The sequence below is a fragment of the Bufo gargarizans genome, chromosome 5 (genome assembly GCF_014858855.1).
Source record: "Bufo gargarizans isolate SCDJY-AF-19 chromosome 5, ASM1485885v1, whole genome shotgun sequence".
NCBI classification, from domain to species: Eukaryota; Metazoa; Chordata; class Amphibia; order Anura; family Bufonidae; genus Bufo; species Bufo gargarizans.
The window spans coordinates 234,033,315-234,056,440 of record NC_058084.1 but is presented as its reverse complement, the minus strand read 5'-3'; the positions used below and the strand labels follow the sequence as shown (position 1 = coordinate 234,056,440).

General features: G+C 43.5%; 1 protein-coding gene across 6 annotated transcripts in view; it reads left to right on the top strand.

Annotated features, from left to right (window-relative positions):
- Positions 1–23,126, top strand: part of TMEM245 (transmembrane protein 245) — a 719,080-nt gene that overhangs the window by 70,440 nt on the left and 625,514 nt on the right. For all 6 annotated transcript variants that reach the window (XR_006390012.1, XM_044293864.1, XM_044293863.1 and 3 more), the window contains exons 2-3: positions 16,541–16,658; positions 17,417–17,518. Coding sequence is in view for 5 of the 6 variants with exons in the window: in XM_044293864.1 (XP_044149799.1) it covers positions 16,541–16,658; positions 17,417–17,518 (220 nt within the window). In the remaining variant the exon portion in view is untranslated. The remainder of the gene's footprint in view (positions 1–16,540; positions 16,659–17,416; positions 17,519–23,126) is intronic.

Below are 23,126 nucleotides of genomic sequence, written 5' to 3'. Positions count from 1 at the left end.
CATCTGGGAGGGCACTGAGGATGAGTTGGCAGAGTTCCACACGTTTCTGAACAATATGGATCCTGAGATCCAGTTCACGCTTGTATACTCCACCGAGCAGGTCCAATTTTTGGATACCATGGTAAGAAAACAGGGTACCTCACTGGTCACTGACCTATACACAAAGCCAACTGACTGTAACAAGCTATTGAGGTTTGAGAGCTGCCATCCGAGATCTATGGTTAAGACTTTGCCACGGAGTCAGTTTCTCCGTGTGCAACGCATAGTGAAAGACCCAGTATTGTGTAAGACAAGGTTGTTGCAGATGGCAGACAAATTTACCCAGAGAGGATATCCGAGGAGTTTGGTATGCAGACAGTTGGATGGGATCGGAACTAGGAGGACTAGTGAGGTTACCAAACAGAGTAGGGTGCCTTTCATTTCCACATATAATGAGGGCAGCTACCAGATAGCGCGAGCCATTAAGAAACATTGGCCGATATTGAACAATAGCTTCAAAAAGGTGAAGGAGTTTGCTGTGCCCCCCTTGATGTCGTACAGGAGAGCGGACAGTCTGAGGGACAAATTGGTGAGGGCTGATGTTACCGGGGGTAAGGCCCCAGTTCAAACCTACATAGGCCGCAAGAAAAATGGGTGCTTCCCATGTCTAAACTGTGTTAACTGCAACTATATGTTGAAAGGGGATAAATTCGTACATCCGGTACTGAACACCCGGTTTGAAATCAGACATTTTCTGACCTGTGATAGTTCATTCGTGGTATACCTCCTGTCTTGCCCCTGCAATCTACTTTATGTGGGGGAGACTATTTGCGAGGTCAAGACCAGAATGAACTATCACAGGTATTCGATCCGACAGAAGAGGAGAGACCTCCCGGTGCCCAAACACTTTGTTGAAGCAGGACACAAAGAAAAGGATCTTAAATTCAGGGTCATAGACCACATCCCCCCACTTAAAAGGGGAGGCAATAGGGAGAAATTGTTGAAACAACGTGAGATCCTGTGGATACACAGACTACACACACTGAAGCCAGATGGCCTCAATGCGGAGTGTAGATGGGGACTATATGGATAAAGGAAATATGTGTGTAGCTCACCAACGTGGGGGTTTCTTGTTCGTGGAGTCTGGTGTAGGAGAAACATAACAGTGCACGCCTTTTTGAACATACTAATATGATATATTGACACTGTATTTTTTCTATTCCAGGATGTTTTGATTAACTTGATGAACTTTTATCTTGGTATTGGATGGAGCCACCCTAGTCCTTGGATAAGGATCTGATTCTGAAATTACATGTGGACGCATATGGGACGACGTCAGACGGCCTGGGATCAGTACATGATTGCACTATATGTCCAACACTGTTTTATATTGTACTTATAGACTGCTGATGTATGCGCGTCTCTGACCACACAATTGAGGGTCAGTGACTTGACATACACGCTATCTTGAATTTGTGTATGCTGATGGGAGGAGTGTGTCCCATGACAGCCACACTACATGAAGTCATTGGTGATGGCAAAGGGAGATGACATAATCGCCTGAGCTAATGGCTGGGCTTGATTTTCCTGCCCCTTGGCCATTTCCAACCATACTGTTAGTCTGGATTTGTGCGCATGTATTTGCCCTGGCCGCGCTGGGCTCGTCCGCTTGTCTAGGCTTGTTTACATCGCCATGGTGACGGCGGGGTCCCGCCTGCGACGTGACGTGCGCTGAACCACATGGTCTGGCCTCCCTCCCCCAGCAGCTGCGGCTCCTGCGTGCGTTCCGGTGGATGACGCTGCGGTCCATTGGAGCGTGACGTGGGGACGTGGCGCCGTCGGGGGCGCGGCCAGAGCTGTCGGGTCCGGTGCATGCGCACTGCCGACTGGGGGACGCTAACGCTGAAGGCATGGCGATATTGACAAGCATAATGTGCGTAGATGGTGAGCTCCCTCCAATTTTTAATATGGTTCAGCTGCAACTGCAGCATATGATTTTAACTCTGTGTGTACAGCACTATATAATGGTCACTGTATAAAAGGGGCTTGGATCCTCTATATATCATGTATTGTATATGCACTATAACTGCTGTGCACATCACTTATGTTTTTATGAACAAGATGTACACCTTTGATGCACGTAAATGTGTAAAAGTATTATGTTTATTATATCTGAACACCATGTGACTATGCAGTCCCAGGTCATGTGACTTGATTGTTAACAGGTGTAATCACTGATTGTCACTCACTTGTCTATGTAGTGTGGGTATATATACCCAGTTATTTGCACTGTTATGTAGCTTGATAAAGGCCTCATTGAGTAGGCCGAAACGTCGCTTGGATTAAAGTTTGGGGTCTTCACCCGTACACTAGAAGCTGGAAGTGCTGCCTCGTTCTTTCGTCTACTATATATATATATATATATATATATATATATATATATATATATATATATATATATATATATATATATATATATATATATATATATGGTAATGGACAATGTAGAAAGTGAATAAAAATGTGTTATCTTTTTGGAGGAGTGTAGGTTGTAAGAAGTTTCACAAATGTGAGCATGTATATGTATACATAATAGCAGGTAAATATACATAGTTCTTAATTCAGGAAGATTTAGCAGACCTTGGAATTGTGGTACATGGTTGACCTTCATGGAAGTCATCAGAATAAAAACCTCTCCTGCATAATCACGACAAAATTCAGTCTCTGAGGTTTGCAAAAGAACATCTAAACAAGCCTGATGCATTTTCGAAACAAGTCCTGTGGGCCAATTTAAAAAAAGGTTCAGATGAATTCTTAAAAATAAATGGCATTAATGCTTATGAAATTGTGTAGAAATGAGTCTTACTTCCTTCTGGGATTCGTGTCCCCACCCAGCCCTTGGTTAAACTTGATGGACTTGTCTTTTTTTTCAACCGTATTAACTATGTAGATTAAAAAACTAATGTTTTTGCATAAAACACAAAGGAAACATGTCAGCTTTATGCCTTTTGGACATTATTTCATCATAACTTTGACCCAAAATTTGCCACTGTAACTAGGCATCATCTGGGTTTAGCCACCGTACCTAACAGGGGTATCGGCAACCCCTGGCACTCCAGCTACTGTGAAACATACACACCAGCCTGGCTGCTCTTGTATCTCCCATAGAAGTGAATGGAGCTGGGAGTTGTAATTTCATAAAATCTGGAGTGCTGGAGGTTACTGATCCCTATCCTAGGCTATGCAAATTAACCTATAGCAAACCCTAGATCTGCTGTTCTCCTGGGGTATGCTCACTCAAGTGAGGTTTCTGTGGCTTCCAGAGATGAGCGGATTTCCGGTTATGAAATTTGTTTGCGATTTGTTTACTGGTAAAAGGTGAATTACATTATGGATTCCGTTACCACGGACCATAACGCAATTCTATAACTGAATGTCTTTAGAGGCGTTATGACATTCCATCATAATAGAATTCAAAATATGAAATTTGCTATTCTCTAGTGGCTTCAATACACAAAGCAGAGGATAAGTATGCTGCTTCTGCACAGTTTGCAGGAGTATGCCAGAACGGTGCATTCATGAGATTTGGGGATAGCTGGAGATGACATAGCATGACCTAGGTGATGTCAATCTAGGGCTGAAACGATTATTCGAATAACTCGATTAAATCGAGTCAAAAAATTCATCGATGCAGTTTCCCTGCATCGAGGAATCGTTTAGATCACGTGATCACGGAGCGGGAGTGAAATTAAGCGTCTCACTCACCGCTTCAGTGTCCTCCGGAGCCAGAGAGGCAGGACTGAGCCGGCCGGCACAGCTGAGGAGGGAGGGAGGAGGAGGGAGTCTCTCCCTCCCCACTGTGCGCGGCTGCCGCTGAAGACAAAGGAGGAGAGGAGGGGAGGGACTGTGGCCACTGCACCACCAATGAATGTGCCGGCCATATCCCACAGGGTCCCCCCCCCCATCATTGGTGGCAGTGTCAGTTCCGATCGGAGCCCCAGCAGTGTAATGCTGGGGCTCCGATCGGTTACCATGGGAGCCAGGACGCTGCTTAAGTCCTGGCTGCCATGGTATGTTAGTAGTGAGCAGACAGCAGCGCATTATACTCACGTGCGCTGTGGCCGGCGGTCGCTCCTTCTCATAGGTCTGTGCGGCGCATTGCTAATGCTGTAAGCATTAGCAATCCGCCGCACAGACAGAAGGAGCGACCGGCGGCCACAGCGCACGCACGTGAGTATAATGCGCTGCTCTCTGCTCACTACTAACATACCATGGCAGCCAGGGCTTAAGCAGCGTCCTGGCTCCCATGGTAACCGATCGGAATGTAATTGAATTAAGTTTTAATATTACACATTTTTCAATACTTTTTTGGTGGATACCTTTTACCTGTCAGTATATATATAAAAAAATAATATAATCCCTGCAGTTTTCACACTGACTAATAAATGTAATAACATGACAGTAAAGGTCCTTTTGCAAATAACGATAACAGGCCTATTATTGGAGAGGTGGTGCACAGAAATAGTGATTTTTGGTATTGGCCTAAAGACATAATCGCCTGATGGATGGGCATTTGCCAATTATTGGCAACAAGTATTTCTACGAACTTCAGCAGGGTATGACCACATGGAGCGGATGTGCTATGCTAGGGATCTGGCTGTCTGCGACAGAGTACCGCAAAGCTTTGTGAACTGCAGCTGCATCCTATTAACTAATTACAAAAGCGCTGACTTGTGCGGTTGCATGGTACTTAGCCGCAGATGGTCCCATCACAAGCGCAGCATGTCTGCTCCGTGTAATCGTACCCTGGGCGAGAGAAACCCTTGCTGCCAATGATTGCCCTGCAAAAAGGTACCCACAATCATTTGATTAATGAATAAATGCTTGTTAATTGGGTGATCTTCTCTTTAAGCCTGTGCCAAAAATCATTGTTTTGGTGCCACACAGCTCCCTTTTGCAAATGGATCTGTTGCCCAGAAACATTGGTTTTCTATGAGATATAGCTATTGCTGTCCCTATACAGAGTAGATGATTGCTGCATGTAAATGCAGCTCACCACCTCTTTCTGATAACTGCAGGCAGTTATTGGGAATGAACGGTTCATTCCTGATAATTGCCTCTAACACTGAAACATATAAAAAGAACAATTATAGTTCCATAGACAATGGTCTTCATAGACACAGATAAAACAGCTGTATAAGATAAGGGTACTTTCACACTAGCGTTTAAGTTATGCTTTATTGAGTTCCTTCATAGGAGCTCAATACTGGAAAAAAAAAAATGCTTCAGTTTTGTCCCCATTCATTGTCAATGGGGACAAAACTGAACAGAACGGAATGCTCCAAAATGCATTCCGTTTAGTTGTGTTCCCAGACTGGAGAGCAAACTGCAACATGTTGTATTTTGATTTTCCAACCTGGGATGTGGAGCAAGACTGATCTGGCATGACCCACAATGCAAGTCCATGGGGACGGATCCGTTTTCTCTGCAACAATAGAAATCTGATCCGTCCCCCATTGACTTTCAATGGAGTTAATGACTGATCAGTCTTGGCAATGACGTGAGGAAGCGCATAGCGAAACGATCGTTGGGCGGCACGCTCCAGGCTAGGTCAGTAACTTTGATGTTATTATTTTTTAACAGCATTACGCTTAGGCAATGCAGAGGTATGTCACCGCCCCTCACACCTCAGTGTTGAGCGGTGAACTGCTTTACATGGACGCATGTTTGCCACATTGAGCCTTATGTGATTATGCTGCTATTTGTTATTATACTAGTCCTTTGATGTCTGGAGCCCATTATTATTGTCACACTCCAGTTCTTTTTCATGTCTGCTGCTTTATGTATTTTATAATTAATTTATGCTATATTTTTTATATGTGGATTTTCAATAAAGTATTAAAGTTTATAATATTTTCTTGTGTGGTAGCTTTTTTTTAGTGTAATAGGAGTTGTAATGTTAAAGATAATACTACCGGGATCGTTCATAATGGATACAGATGGTTATATTATCAGTAACGCAAGTGTTTTCGCTGGACCCTGCTGGATTCGGCAAAAACGCTAGTGTGAAAGTAGCCTAATGCAAGATCTGCCATTGAGAATGGGTCTTATTACATGCTATACACATTAGGTCATATTACAGCTTATTTAGCACCCTTCCTTCAGTGACTTCTGCACAGGTCGCAGTTTGTGTAGAAGAGACCCCTCCAGTCCATTGTTCTCATTGCACCTGTGGCTGCTAAGTATATTTTTAAAAGCCGGTAATATCAGCTTAGGCAAAATAGCTGTTCCCATAATGATGTAGAAATAAATTGAAAAAAAAATAAAATAAATCGGCAATCCGATAATAAGATACATTTCCTATAAATGCATACCATATATTTACCCTAAAATGATTACTAAATTGAGATGTGTGCAACAACTAGAGTATGCCACTATTTCTTTCTCTGTATGAAATTGGAGGCATATGGAACCATAGTAAAGACCCCATACACCTCTAAAGGTTCCTTATTATGGCTCTGTACAAAGTCAAGCTATAATACTGCTGTGCGCAGGATGTTGTATTTATTATCCTCAGCAGCAGGGGCGTTGCTAGGGTCTCAAAAGATCCAGGGCCCAAGCCCCAATAATTATGGCCTAATTCTCTAAGTTGACCCACACACAGCATTTACCTGTACTTGCTATACAACAGCACATACCTCTCACATCCAGGGCCTCCCAGGTGAGGTCTCCTCTGATGTAGATCTTCTCCATTCGGCCCAGACAACTTCTTCAGCTGCCTCATCTGTGCAGAGTGTGACAAATGGACATCTTGGCTTCCTCACTTCTCTATCATTCTCCCCCAACCTCTATCATATCCTGAAGAAAAAGGAGGCCCCCCCATAATAATAGTGCTCCTCAAAGTCCCACCAATAGTAATTCCCTTCTAGAGTGCCCTTATTAGTAATATTGCCCCCTACAGTGCCACCAAGAGTGATGATGCTCCAAAAGAATGACCCCAATTAGTAGAAGAGCCCTCCAGTATTAATAAGGCCCCCTATTTTGCCCCCAATGGTAATAAAGCTCTCTACAGACCCCTCAGTAGTAATAAGGGCCCCCAAAGCGCTCTTAGTAGAAAGAAGGTGGATCTAGAAGTCCCTCTTATAGAGCCCCAGTAGTAATAAGAGCGCCTATAATGCCCCCTACAGTGCCTCCAGTATTTATATTGCTCCTTACTATTATAATGCTCGCCCTGTAGTGCCCCCAGTATTTATACTGCCCCCACAGTGCCCCCTGTTATATTCTTCCATTTAGTGTCCCCTCCACCATACAGTCCCATGTAAATAACACTATTTCCCTCTGCTGTAGAGTCCTATGTAAATAACCTCACACCATCTCTCCAGCCCCTCCAATATACAGTTCCATGAAAATAACATCACCCCCTCCCCAGCCTCCTGCAACATGCTATCCCATGTAAACATCACCCCCTCAACATGTAGTCCCATGTAAATAACATCACTTCCTCCCCTAGCCGCCTTCAGCATGGAGTCCCATGTAAAAAACATTGCCCTCTCAGCATTCGGCCCCATGTAAATAACGTCACTCCCCTCCACAGCCACCTCAAACATAGTCCTATGTAAATAACATCCCTCCCTTCAGCCCTAACATACAGTCCCAGTTAAATAACCAAAACTCCCAGCATTGCTCTGCCTCCCCCTTCACTTACTCTCATGTACAGACCTCACCATAGCTTCTTCCCCAGGACTTCTCCTCTTCACTGCTGAACGCCCTCTCCTGCACTGGTCACATGATGGTGACATCATTGCAGGTCCTTTTCAACCACTGCCATTACTAATCACATGACTGATGTCATCACAGGTCCTTCAGCTCTTCCAGTGCATTAGATTCAATTGTATTGCCGTCCTGAGGACTTACAGAAATGCCCCATATGTGGTCGTAAACTGCTGTATGGCCACATGGCAGGGCGCAGAGGGAAAGGAACACCATATGGTTTTTGGAAGGCAGTTTTTGCTGGACTGTTTTTTTTGACACCATGTCCCATTTGAAGCCCCCCTGATGCACCCCTAGAGTAGAGACTCCAAAAAGTGACCCCATTTACCCTAAAATAGTACCAACAAAACTGCCACCTTATCCCGTAGTTACCAAAATGGGGTCACCATTTTTGGGAGTTTCTACTCTAGGGGTGCATCAGGGGGCTTCAAATGGGACATGGTGTCTAAAAACCAATCCATCAAAATCTGCCTTCAAAAAACAAAATGGCATTCCTTTCCTTCTGCACCCTGCTGTGTGCCCGTACAACAGTTTACAACCACATATGGGGTGTTTCTGTAAACTGCAGAATCAGTTGAGTTTTGTTTGGCTGTTAACCCGTGCTTTGTTACTGGAAAAAAAAATATATAAAAATGGAAAAATTTGCCAAATCAAAAAAATCTTTCATTACAATAAAAAATCTAAACTAAGTATGCTGACATGGAGAGCGGCGCCCAGGGATCTCTTCCTGCACTTACTATTATCCCTGGGCGCAGCTCCGTTCTCCCGGTATAGGCACCGGTATCTTCAGATTTTCGGCTCAACTGGTAGGAGCCTATTCTTGTTCTCCTGGGCGTGTCCTTCTCCCAGGCTGGAGTGCTGGCCAATCGCAGAGCTCAGCTCATAGCCTGAGAGTTTTGTGCACTAGTAGATGAATACACTATAGCGGTGATAATATATTCTTTCAATTGAGAGGAAAAGTATCTTCATTTGCAAAGATACTGACTATATTGGAACTTAGTATATAAAACAATCGCAGTCTTTTTAAAAAAAAACTGCTGACAGGAAGAGGAACCATGCACTCCATAGGTGTATCAAACAATTGAAGAGCTGACCAAATAATACATTTGCCATGGTCTAATAGCAATCTAGTAGACTGTGAATACAGTCGTGCACATACTCAATACCTCATTGGTTGCATATTTTAGCCATTTATGTAAGCATATAGTGTTATTTTATGTTTTTAGTAATATTTTATAGGTGCCTATTGACTCATATTTATTACTCTGATTCTGCAATTTACAGAAACACCCCATATGTGGGCGTAAACTGCTGTACGGCACACAGCAGGACGCAGAAGCAAAGGAATGCCCTTTTGTTTTTGTAAAATTAGTTTTGAATACCTTGAGTGGTGTAGTTTCTTAAATGGGGGTCACTTTTTGGAGTTTCTACTCTAGGGGTGCATCAGGGGGCTTCCAATGGGACATGGTGTAAAAAAAACAGTCCAGCAAAATCTGCCTTCCAAAAACCATATGGTGTTCCTTTCCCTCTGCGCCCTGCCATGTGGGCATACAGCAGTTTACAACCACATATGGGGCATTAATCGGGGCAATAAATATTGAGTTTTGTTTGGCTGTTAACCCTTGCTTTGTTATGGGGAAAAATGGATTAACCACTTCAACCCCGCTAGCTGAAACCCCCTTTAATGACCAGGCCACTTTTTACACTTCTGCACTACACTACTTTTACCGTTTATTGCTCGGTCATGCAACTTACCACCAAAATGAATTTTACCTCCTTTTTTTCTCACTAATAGAGCTTTCATTTGGTGGTATTTCATTGCTGCTGACATTTTTACTTTTTTTGTTATTAATCGAAATTTAAAGATTTTTTTGCAAAAAAATGACATTTCACTTTCAGCTGTAATTTTTTTTTAAAAAACGACATCCATATATACATTTTTCGCTAAATTTATTGTTCTACATGTCTTTGATAAAAAAAAATGTTTGGGCAAAAAAAAAAATGGTTTGGGTAAAAGTTATAGCGTTTACAAACTATGGCACAAAAATGTGAATTTCCGCTTTTTGAAGCAGCTCTGACTTTCTGAGCACCTGTCATGTTTCCTGAGGTTCTACAATGCCCAGACAGTAGAAAACCCCCACAAATGACCCCATTTCGGAAAGTAGACACCCTAAGGTATTCGCTGATGGGCATAGTGAGTTCAAAATGGGGTCACTTGTGGCGTAGTTATACTGCCCTGGCAATTTAGGGGCCCTAATGCGTGCAAAGTAGTTTGCAATCAAAATCTGTAAAAAATGACCAGTGAAATCCGAAAGGAGCACTTTGGAATGTGAGTCTCTTTGCCCACCTAGGCTGCAAAAAAGTGTCACACATCTGGTATTGCCGTACTCTGGAGAAGTTGGGGAATGTGTTTTGGGGTGTCATTTTACATATACCCATGCTGGGTGAGAGAAATATCTTGGCAAAAGACAACTTTTCCAATTTTTTTTATACAAAGTTGGCATTTGACCAAGATATTTATCTCACCCAGCATGGGTATATGTAAAATGACACCCCAAAGCACATTCCCCAACTTCTCCTGAGTACGGCGATACCAGATGTGACACTTTTTTGCAGCCAAGGTGGGCAAATGGGCACATATTCCAAAGTGCACCTTTCGGATTTCGCAGGCCATTTTTTACACATTTTGATTGCAAACTACTTCTCACACATTTGGGCCCCTAAATTGCCAGGGCAGTATAACTATGCCACAAGTGACCCCATTTTGGAAAGAAGACACCCCAAGGTATTCCGTGAGGGGCATGGCGAGTTCCTAGAATTTTTTATTTTTTGTCACAAGTTAGCGGAAAATGATGATTTATATTTTTTTTTTCTTACAAAGTCTCATATTCCACTAACTTGCGACAAAAAATAGAAAAATTCTAGGAACTCGCCATGCCCCTCACGGAATACCTTGGGCTGTCTTCTTTCCAAAAAGGGGTCACTTGTGGCATAGTTATACTGCCCTGGCAATTTAGGGGCCCAAATGTGTGAGAAGTAGTTTGCATTTAAAATGTGTAAAAAATGGCCTGCGAAATCCAAAAGGTGCTCTTTGGAATGTGTGCCCCTTTGCCCACCTAGGCTGCAATAAAGTGTCACACATCTGGTATCGCCGTACTCAGGAGAAGTTGGGGAATGGTTTTGGGGTGTCATTTTACATATAGCCATGCTGGGTGAGAGAAATATCTTGGCAAAAGACAACTTTTCCCATTTTTTTATACAAAGTTGGCATTTGATCAAGATGTTTATCTCACCCAGCATGGGTATATGTAAAATGACACCCCAAAACACATTCCCCAACTTCTCCTGAGTACGGCGATACCACATGTGTGGCACTTTTTTGCAGCCTAGATGTGCAAAGGTGCCCAAATTCCTTTTAGGAGGGCATTTTTAGACATTTGGATCCCAGACTTCTTCTCACGCTTTAGGGCCTAAAAAAGCCAGGGCAGTATAAATACCCCACATGTGACCCCACTTTGGAAAGAAGACACCCCAAGGTATTCAATGAGGGGCCTGGCGAGTTCATAGAATTTTTTTTTTTTTTTTGGGCATAAGTTAGCGGAAATTGATTCACTTTCCGCTAACTTGGGACAAAAATTTCAATCTTTCATGGACTCAATATGCCCCTCAGCGAATACCTTGGGGTGTCTTCTTTCCAAAATGGGGTCATTTGTGAGGTGTTTGTACTGCCCTGGCATTTGAGGGTCTCCGCAATCATTACATGTATGGCCAACATTAGGAGTTTCTGCTATTCTTCTTATATTGAGCATACAGGTAATGAGATTTTTTTTCCGTTCAGCCTCTGGACTGAAAGGAAAAAAAATGAACGGCACAGATTTCTTCATTCGCATCGATCAATGTGGATGAAAAAATCTCTGCCAAAAAAAAAAGAGGAGGGGAAAGGAGTCTGCCAGGACATAGGAGCTCCGCCCAACATCCATACCCACTTAGCTTGTATGCCCTGGCAAACCAGATTTCTCCATTCACATCAATCGATGTGGATGAATAAATCATTGCCGGGATTATTTATTTTTTTATATACAAAGTGTTTGCCAAAGCATAGGAACACCGCCACCTCCTCAGCTCATATGCCTTGGCAAACGTATCTTTTACTGCAGAGGAGAAATCTCGTCTTGCAGCGCCGCATACACCCACTTGCGTGTAATCTGACAGCAGCGCAATGCTTCTGTCAGAATGCACATCAGTGCTGCAGCTAGTCGATCGGTTGGTCCACCTGGAAGGTAAAAAAAAAAAGAAGAAAAAAACAGGCTGCAACGCAACAATTTTATTAACTTTTGAACAGAACATATAAACTTTAACTTTTTGATCTGAACATTAACCTTTTTGCTTACTGGTGATTTTTTTTATTTTTTTTTGTTTTTTTACCTTTATAGGACAAACCTCTCCTTCCCCATGGGACAATGTGCAAAGCGCAAATTGCCCAAAGATGTGGCGAAGTACATTATGCACTTTATCCCAGGTGAAAGGAGAGGTTTGCAGCAGCTGTATGTGAATGGGCCCTAATAGCCCTGTGTGCCTGTCCTGGTGAGATGTGATCCCTATGCTAAGTGTACCTGTGTGTGGTACTTCTGGAAACACTCTCCAAAGCATAGGGCAGGGTGGTCAGGACAGAAATAGCGGGTGTCACGTCTTACTCCACTCCTGCTACAGACACAACATCTTTTTTGGGGTGACGGTTGGGTTGAGGTACCAGGAACTACATTGGGGAAATGTCGCTCGTGTAGACGGCTAACTACACTGGGGGTTGGGGCCACGGAACCTCCTGGATACAGGAGGTTCTCGATTATCTCTTCCTGAAATTTGAGGAAGGATCCTGTTCTCCCAGCCTTACTGTAGACAACAAAACTATTATACAGAGCCAATTGAATCCAATATACAGACACCTTCTTATACCAGCATCTGGTTCTGCGGGAAACTAAATACGGAGACAACATCTGGTCATTGAAGTCCACCCCTCCCATGAGCGCATTATAGTCGTGGACACAGAGGGGCCTTTCAATGACACGGGTTGCTTGCTCAATTTGTATTGTCGTGTCTGCGTGAATGGAGGAGAGCATGTAAACGCCACGCTTGTCTCTCCATTTCACCGCAAGCAGTTCTTCGTTACACAAGGCAGCCCTCTCCCCCCTTGCAAGACGGGTGGTAACGAGCCGTTGGGGAAAACGCGTGCGGTGCCACAGGCGCCAATCTGTTCTAGAAACAAATGCCTGAAGAGGGCCACACTTGTGTAGAAATTGTCTACATAAAGATGGTACCCCTTGCCGAATAAGGGTGACACCAAGTCCCAGACTGTCTTCCCACTGCTCCCCAGGTAGTCAGGGCAACTGACCGGCTCCAGGGTCTGATCTTTTCCCTCATAGACACGAAATTTGTGGGTATAGCCTGTGGCCCTTTCACAGAGCTTATACAATTTGACCCCATACCGGGCGCGCTTGCTTGGGATGTATTGTTTGAAGCCAAGGCGCCTGGTAAAATGTATAAGGAACTCGTCTACGCAGATGTTTTGCTCAGGGGTATACAAATCTGCAAATTTCTGGTTGAAGAAGTCTATGAGGGGCCGAATTTTGTGGAGCCGGTCAAAAGCTGGGTGGCCTCTGGGACGAGAGGTGCTATTGTCACTAAAGTGCAGGAAACGCAGGATGGCCTCAAATCGTGCCCTGGACATAGCAGCAGAGAACATGGGCATGTGATGAATTGGGTTCATGGACCAATATGACCCCAATTCATGCTTTTTGGTTAGACCCATGTTGAGGAGAAGGCCCAGAAAATTTTTAAGTTCGGAAACTTGGACTGGTTTCCACCGGAAAGGCTGGGCATAATAGCTTCCTGGGTTGGCGGATATAAATTGAGTGGCATACCGGTTTGTTTCTGCCACGACTAAGTCCAAGAGCTCTGCAGTCAAGAACAGCTCAAAAAATCCCAGGGCCGAACCGATCTGAGCTGTCTCAACCCGAACTCCAGACTGGGCGGTGAAAGGGGGAACTACAGGTGCAGCTGAAGTTGGGGACTACGGGCCCGTCTGTGCGGTGGCTGCGACGGGGTAACTACTGCACGTGCCACCGTACCAGCTTCAACTGCCCTTCTGGTGCTCGCCACTTCACCATGTTCTACGGCAGTGCTGGTACTAGGTCCAGGGAGGGCTGCGCTGCTGGTGTATGCCTCACCACGTAATCCGACAGTGCCAGCCCCACTCTGCTGCTCTTGAAGCGGATCCTGCGCAACCTGTGGTCTAGCGACACGGGGCCGGGTACACCTGGTGCTATCAGGGACCTCAACCTCCTCGTCCGAACTTTGGCTCAGAGAGCCACTGCTTTCTACAGGTCCATATTCTGACCCGCTAGATTCATCAGATGAGGGTTCCCATTCCTCATCAGACTGGGTCAGAAGCCTGTAGGCCTCTTCAGAAGAATACCCCCTGTTTGACATTTGGGCAACTAAATTTAGGGGTATTCCCTGAGACTACCCAAGGAAAAAAGCAAGCCTGTCTTACAAATGGGAGGCTAGCGAAGTACCGGAGGCCGCTGCGGTTGATAAAAAAATATCAAAACTGATTTTTTTATCGCCGCAACGCATGTAAAGTGGTTGTGCAGTGATAAAAAAATAAATAAAAATGTTGTCACTGCGGCGGGGCGGGCGTGGGCGAACGCACGTGTGGGCGACCGATCAGGCCTGATCGGGTAAACACTGCGTTTTTGGGTGGAGGGTGAGCTAAGATGACACTAATACTATTAGAGATCTGACCGTGATCAGTTTTGATCACTTCCAGATACTATAAAAGTACAAAAGCTGATTAGCGATACGCTAATCAGCGAATAAGTGACTGTGGTGCGGTGGGCTGGCCGCTAACTGATCCCTAAACTACCTAACCAAGGGGCCTAAACTAATCCCTAAAACTTAACAGTCAATACTAGTGAAAAAAAAAGTGACAGTTTGCACTGATCACTTTTTTCACTTTCACTAGTGATTGACAGGGGTGATCAAAGGGTTAATTGGGGAGCAGGCCGCGTCAGTAATGACCAGCCATATAAATATATCACATTATCCACCCTGTCCGATACACTATAAAAAAAAGTGTAAAAAAAGCAATTTTTGTGACATTACATCACAAAAATTGCAACAGCAAGTGTTCAAAAAGGTGTATGCCCCCCAAAATAGTAATAATCCCACAAAAAAAAAAAGAGAAAAAGAGAATCGGTCACAAAATAAAAAGCTATGGCTCTGACGATGGGGACACTAAAATATCATTATTTTGGTTTCAAAAATGCTATTATTGTGTAAAACTTTAATAAATAAGAAAAAGTAGACATATTAGGTATTGCCACGTGCGTAATGATCTGCTCTATAAAAAAGTCACGACCTACTCTCTCAGGTAAAACACTTTAAAAATAAAAAATAAAAACTGTGCCAAAACATCTATTTCTTTGTTTCCTTGCCTCACAAAAAAAATTAATATAGAGAAATTAAAAGCACATATGTACCCCAAAATAGTACCAATAAAACTGGCAATTTGTCCCGTAGTTTCCAAAATGTGGTCACTTTTTTGTGTTTCTAGGGGGTGCATCAGGGTGGCTTTAAATGGGACCTAGCATCTAAAAACAAGTTCAGCTAAATTTGCTTTCCAAAAACCATATGGCGTTCCTTTCCTACGGAGCCTTGCTGTGTGCCCGTACAGCAGTTTACGACCACATGTGGGGTGTTTCTGTAAACCGCAGAATCAGTGTAATAAATATTGAGTTTTATTTGGCTCTTAAGCCTTGCTTTGCTTCTGAAAAAATGGAGTAAAATGTAAAATTTGCCTAAAAAGTTAAATTCGAAAATGTAATCTCCATTTTCAATTAATTCTTGTGGAACATCTAATGGGTTAAAAAAGTTTGTAAAATCAGTTTTGTATACCTTAAGAGGTGTAGTTTCTAAAATGGAGTCATTTCTGAGTTGTTTCTATTATGTAAGCCTTTACAAAGTGACTTTAGACCTGAACTGGTCCTTAAAAAGTGGGTTTTGGAAATTTTCCGAAACATTTCAAGATTTGCTTCCAAAGTTCTAAGCCTTCTAACGTTCCCAAAAAATAAAATGTAATTTTCAAAATGTCAGCGCATACAGCAGTAATCTGGCTAACGGGAACAACTGGTTCCCTGCAGCTGATAATAGTACGGTGCTTGGTGGCAAGTCTTGTCCCGCTGCGCCTTACTATTACGGCACTTGTCGGGAAGGAGTCAATATGAAAGACGCCTTGGGAGTGATTCAAATGACCGTCCTCAGCCAGGGAAACATGGCCTATGTGTCAGCCACATCTCCCAGACTGACCACTGCTCCCCTGACCTGAACAAACACCTTCATAGTGATTTATGATAGTCAGTTCCTGTTTGATCGTTTTTTTTTATTGTACTGTAAGTACAGTACAATAGACCCAAAACCAGAAACAGACTATCATAAATAACTATGATGTGGTCAGTGTGGGAGATGCGGCTGACATTGGGCCTTACTGTAGTTTTGTAGTTTAATGTGTGGCCATTAATGAAAACGGAATCAACGATGCCTTAACCTAAGGGTGTGTTCGCATATGGCAGATTTTGTTGCAGAAAATTTGGGATTTGAAAATCCGTGGCTTCCACCTAAACAACCCCAGTCAGATTAATGGAACTGGTTTTCAGTTGCAGAAATGTTCTGGAACAAAATCTGCTACGTGTGAACAGTTATGCAGGTGTTCTCCGTAACTGTTGTTGTTTTCTAGATTTGGACACTCTTCATTGGGTATGCTCTGGCAGTCTCGTTCAAGTGGAATCCAAATACTCAGCGCTGTCTCACTGCCTGTTCCATTCCTGTGTGGCTCATACTTCTCTTCCATTTGGGTCAGTCATTGATATTCATAACAGTGATTTATTTTCTTTTTTCTTTTTCTTTTTTTATTCAGTTGTAGTCCTCATGTGGCATGGCGTGCACAGGTCTTCACTCACAAAAAAGCCTCCCAAACCACCAGCATTACCTTAAAGTAGCCAGTAGTATGTTCCTAAAGAGGGCAAGGGGGCGTGGTTATCCTGACTTGAAGCAAGGAGGCCGCTGCCCCCTTGACTTCAAACTCTGCTGTTACATAGCGCGTGCAGGGAGTTAAAGTTAGTTTTTCAAGATTTTGGTGTATCTGGCCGGAGGAAGAAAAGGATCTTTAGGAACACACTGCTGGCTACTTTAAGGTAATGCTGCCAGTTTGGGAGGCGATTTTTAGGTGACAGATTCCCTTTAATCCATATGTAAGAACAGTATATAAGGAGCACTATGTGTTTTGATGATGGGCTGCCATCTTTCTCTGGTGCATTTGGAGGAAGATGTAGCTTGCCGTTCTAACATGTAGTACTCATTTCATACTTTTATGTGTGGATCATTAATTATGTTATTATAGTGCAGCGCCCAATTCCCAGTTTTATAATTTAATATTGTGAAAACTTGTCTGACATATTAGAAGATACTGTATGTAACATTAGTTATCACAATGTTATTTAATAAAGTGCAGATTTGTATGGTGTAATTATTTTAAATTTTATCACCTTATTTTTTAGTCTTGTATGTAATAATATACTTCACTTATATAATGTTATTTTCTTTTCTTATTCAGCATCTGTTGCTGGGTCTTGGAAAATTCCAGTTTTTCTTTTGGTAGTATTCCTGATGACAGTGGGTACGCTGCATGAGAAACAGCCTGTGCAGGGGTCATCAGGTAAGCTTGGATTAAAAAAAAAACGCAAGCTGTGAACTGTCTTGTTTGCTAAACCTAAAACGCAAAAAGAACAGAAACTTTTGGAGTAGAGTACTGCAAATGCCAGTGTCTCAGATGCAGCTATTGAAGTTTGGTGAAATCCATATCTTCCACTTCCAAAGTGACAAAAATGCCAAAAGTAAAAATAAAACAAACTATAGTATAATGAAAACTCATTGCATTAACCACTTAAGGACCACAGGTTTATACCCCCCTAGTGACCAGGCCCTTTTTTACAAATCGGCACTCCACAACTTTAGCGGTTTATTGCTCGGTCATGCAACTTACCACCCAAATGAATTTTACCTCCTTTTCTTCTCACTAATAGAGCTTTCATTTGGTGGTATTTCATTGCCGCTGACATTTTTACTTTTTTTGTTATTAATCGAAATTTAACGATTTTTTTGCAAAAAAATGACATTTTTCACTTTCAGCTGTAAAATTTTGCAAAAAAAACGACATCCATATATACATTTTTCGCCAAATTTATTGTTCTACATGTCTTTGATAAAAAAAAAATGTTTGGGCAAAAAAAAAATGGTTTGGGTAAAAGTTATAGCATTTGCAAACTATGGTACAAAAATGTGAATTTCCGCTTTTTGAAGCAGCTCTGACTTTCTGAGCACCTGTCATGATTCCTGAGGTTCTACAATGCCCAAACAGTAGAAAACCCCCACAAATGACCCCATTTCGGAAAGTAGACACCCTAAGGTATTCGCTGATGGGCATAGTGAGTTCATAGAACTTTTTATTTTTTGTCACAAGTTAGCGGAAAATGATGATGATTTTTTTTTTTTTTTTTTTTCTTACAAAGTCTCATATTCCACTAACTTGCGACAAAAAATAAAAAATTCTAAAAACTTGCCATGCCCCTCACGGAATACCTTGGGGTGCCTTCTTTCCAAAATGGGGTCACTTGTGGGGTAGTTATACTGCCCTGGCAATTTAGGGGCCCAAATGTGTGAGAAGTACCTTGCAATCAAAATGTGTAAGAAATGACCGGTGAAATCCAAAAGGTGCACTTTGGAATATGTGCCCCTTTGCCCACCTTGGCAGCAAAAAAGTGTGACACATCTGGTATCGCCGTACTCAGGAGAAGTTGGGGAATGTGTTTTGGGGTGTCATTTTACATATACCCATGCTGGGTGAGAAAAATATCTTGGTCAAATGCCAACTTTGTATAAAAAAATGGGAAAAGTTGTCTTTTGCCAAGATATTTCTCTCACCCAGCATGGGTATATGTAAAATGACACCCCAAAACACATTCCCCAACTTCTCCTGAGTACGGCGATACCACATGTGTGACACTTTTTTGCTGCCAAGGTGGGCAAAGGGGCACATATTCCAAAGTGCACCTTTCAGATTTTGCAGGCCATTTTTTACACATTTTGATTGCAAAGTTCTTCTCACACATTTGGGCCCCTAAATTGCCAGGGCAGTATAACTACGCCACAAGTGACCCCATTTTGGAAAGAAGACACCCCAAGGTATTCCGTGAGGGGCATGGCGAGTTCCTAGAATTTTTTATTTTTTGTCACAAGTTAGCGGAAAATGATGATTTTTTTTTTTTTTATCTTTTTTCCTTACAAAGTCTCATATTCCACTAACTTGCGACAAAAAATAAAAAATTCTAGGAACTCGCCATGCCCCTCACGGAATACCTTGGGGTGTCTTCTTTCCAAAATGGGGTCACTTGTGGCGTAGTTATACTGCCCTGGCAATTTAGGGGCCCAAATGTGTGAGAAGAACTTTGCAATCAAAATCTGTAAAAAATGACCGGTGAAATCCGAAAGGTGCACTTTGGAATATGTGCCCCTTTGCCCACCTTGGCATCAAAAAAGCGTCACACATCTGGTATCGCCGTACTCAGGAGAAGTTGGGGAATGTGTTTTGGGGTGTCATTTTACATATACCCATGCTGGGTGAGAGAAATATCTTGGCAAAAGACAACTTTTCCAATTTTTTTATACAAAGTTGGCATTTGACCAAGATATTTTTCTCACCCAGCATGGGTATATGTAAAATGACACCCCAAAACACATTGCCCAACTTCTCCTGAGTACGGCGATACCAGATGTGTCACACTTTTTTGCTGCCAAGGTGGGCAAAGGGGCGCATATTCCAAAGTGCACCTTTCGGATTTTGCAGGGCATTTTTTACACATTTTGATTGCAAAGTTCTTCTCACACATTTGGGCCCCTAAATTGCCAGGGCAGTATAACTACCCCACAAGTGACCCCATTTTGGAAAGAAGACACCCCAAGGTATTCCGTGAGGGGCATGGCGAGTTCCTAGAATTTTTTATTTTTTGTCGCAAGTTAGTGGAATATGAGACTTTGTAAGGAAAAAAGAAAAAAAAAGAAAAATCATCATTTTCCGCTAAATTGTGACAAAAAATAAAAAATTCGAGGAACTCGCCGTGCCCCCCACGGAATACCTTGGGGTGTCTTCTTTCCAAAATGGGGTCACTTGTGGCGTAGTTATACTGCCCTGGCAATTTAGGGGCCCAAATGTGTAAGAAGTACCTTGAAATCAAAATGTGTAAAAAATGGCCTGCGAAATCCGAAAGGTGCCCCTTTGCCCACCTTGGCTGCAAAAAAGTGTGACACATCTGGTATCGCCGTACTCAGGAGAAGTTGGGGAATGTGTTTTGGGGTGTCATTTTACATATACCCATGCTGGGTGAGAGAAATATCTTGGCAAAAGACAACTTTTCCCATTTTTTTATACAAAGTTGGCATTTGACCAAGATATTTTTCTCACCCAGCATGGGTATATGTAAAATGACACCCCAAAACACATTCCCCAACTTCTCCTGAGTACGGCGATACCAGATGTGTGACACTTTTTTGCAGCCTAGATGCGCAAAGGGGCCCAAATTCCTTTTAGGAGGGCATTTTTAGACATTTGGATCCCAGACTTCTTCTCACACTTTCGGGCCCCTAAAAAGCCAGGGCAGTATAAATACCCCACATGTGACCCCACTTTGGAAAGAAGACACCCCGAGGTATTCAATGAGGGGCATGGCGAGTTCCTAGAATTTTTTTTTTTTTTGCATAAGTTAGCGGATATTGATTTTTTTTGTTTTTTTTCTCACAAAGTCTCACTTTCCGCTAACTTAGGACAAAAATTTCAATCTTTCATGGACTCAATATGCCCCTCACGGAATACCTTGGGGTGTCTTCTTTCCGAAATGGGGTCACATGTGGGGTATTTATACTGCCCTGGCTTTTTAGGGGCCCGAAAGCGTGAGAAGAAGTCTGGAATATAAATGTCTAAAAATGTTTACGCATTTGGATTCCGTGAGGGGTATGGTGCGTCCATGTGAGATTTTATTTTTTGACACAAGTTAGTGGAATATGAGACTTTGTAAGAAAAAACAAAAACAAAAACAAACAAAAAATGTCCGCTAACTTGTGCCAAAAAAAATGGCTGAATGGAGCCTTACCAGGGGGGGGTGATCAATGACAGGGGGGGTGATCAATGACAGGGGGGTGATCACCCATATAGACTCCCTGATCACCCCCCTGTCATTGATCACCCCCCCTGTAAGGCTTCATTCAGACGTCCGCATGATTTTTACGGATCCATGGATACATGGATCGGATCCACAAAACGCATGCGGACGTCTGAATGGAGCCTTACAGGGGGGTTATCAATGACAGGGGGTGATCAGGGTAATCAGGGTGATCACCCCCCTGTCACTGATCACCCCCCCTGTAAGGCTCCATTCAGACATCCGCATGATTTTTTACGGATCCATGGATACATGTATCGGATCCACAAAACGCATGCGGACGTCTGAATGGAGCCTTACAGGGGGGTTATCAATGACAGGGGGTGATCAGGGTAATCACCCCCCCTGTAAGGCTCCATTCAGACATCCGCATGATTTTTTACGGATCCATGGATACATGGATCGGATCCACAAAACGCATGCGGACGTCTGAATGGAGCCTTACAGGGGGGTTATCAATGACAGGGGGTGATCAGGGTAATCACCCCCTTGTCACTGATCACCCCCCCTGTAAGGCTCCATTCAGACATCCGCATGATTTTTTACGGATCCATGGATACATGGATCGGATCCACAGAACACATGCGGACGTCTGAATGGAGCCTTACAGGGGGGTTATCAATGACAGGGGGTGATCAGGGTAATCAGGTTGATCACCCCCCTGTCACTGATCACCCCCCCTGTAAGGCTCCATTCAGACGTCTGCATGATTTTTACGGATCCATGGATCGGATCCGTAAAAATCATGCGGATGTCTGAATGGAGCCTGACAGGGGGGTGATCAATGACAGGGGGTGATCAGGGAGTGTATATGGGTGATCACCCGCCTGTCATTGATCACCCCCCTGTAAGGCTCCATTCAGACGTCCGCATGATTTTTACGGATCCATGGATACATGGATCGGATCCGTAAAAATCATGCGAACGTCTGAATGGAGCCTGACAGGGCGGTGATCAATGACAGGGGGGTGATCAGGGAGTGTATATGGGTGATCACCCGCCTGTCATTGATCACCCCCCTGTAAGGCTCCATTCAGACGTCCGCATGATTTTTACGGATCCATGGATACATGGATCGGATCCGTAAAAATCATGCGGACGTCTGAATGGAGCCTGACAGGGGGGTGATCAATGACAGGGGGTGATCAGGGAGTGTATATGGGTGATCACCCGCCTGTCATTGATCACCCCCCTGTAAGGCTCCATTCAGACGTCCGTATGCTTTTTGCGGATCCGATCCATGTATCCGTGGATCCGTAAAAATCATACGGACGTCTGAACGGAGCCTGACAGGGGGGTGATCAATGACAGGGCGGTGATCAATGACAGGGGGGTGATCAGGGAGTTTATATGGGGTGATCATGGGTGATCAGGGGTTTATAAGGGGTTAATAAGTGACGGGGGGGGGGGGGGTGTAGTGTAGTGTAGTGTTTGGTGCGACTGTACTGACCTACCTGAGTCCTCTGGTGGTCGATCCTAACAAAAGGGACCACCAGAGGACCAGGTAGGAGGTATATTAGACGCTGTTATGAAAACAGCGTCTAATATACCTGTTAGGGGTTAAAAAATTCGGATCTCCAGCCTGCCAGCGAGCGATCGCCGCTGGCATGCTGGAGATCCACTCGCTTACCTTCCGTTCCTGTGAGCGCGCGCGCCTGTGTGCGCGCGTTCACAGGAAATCTCGCGTCTCGCGAGATGACGCCTATTGGCGTTAGTGTGACCTTGGAGAGCCGCCGCGATGACGCCTTTCGGCGTTAGCGCGGCGGCAAGCGGTTAAAAAAGTTAGTTATGAATAAGATACATGTAAACATGGACACAGGAATAAGGAGCCCAAGACAAGGCAGAAAATGAAATATGTATCAGAGTGGACGCAGGTGATTTGGACACTACTGACATGGGTTGGCATCAGTAGCTTTTTCATTGCTTCCTATGGTTATTAGGGATGAGCGAATCGACTTTGGATCAAAAACATCCAAATTTGATTTGCATAAAACTTTGGTTCAATACTGTACAGAGAGAGCGCTCCGTACCGTATTAGAATGTATTGGCTCC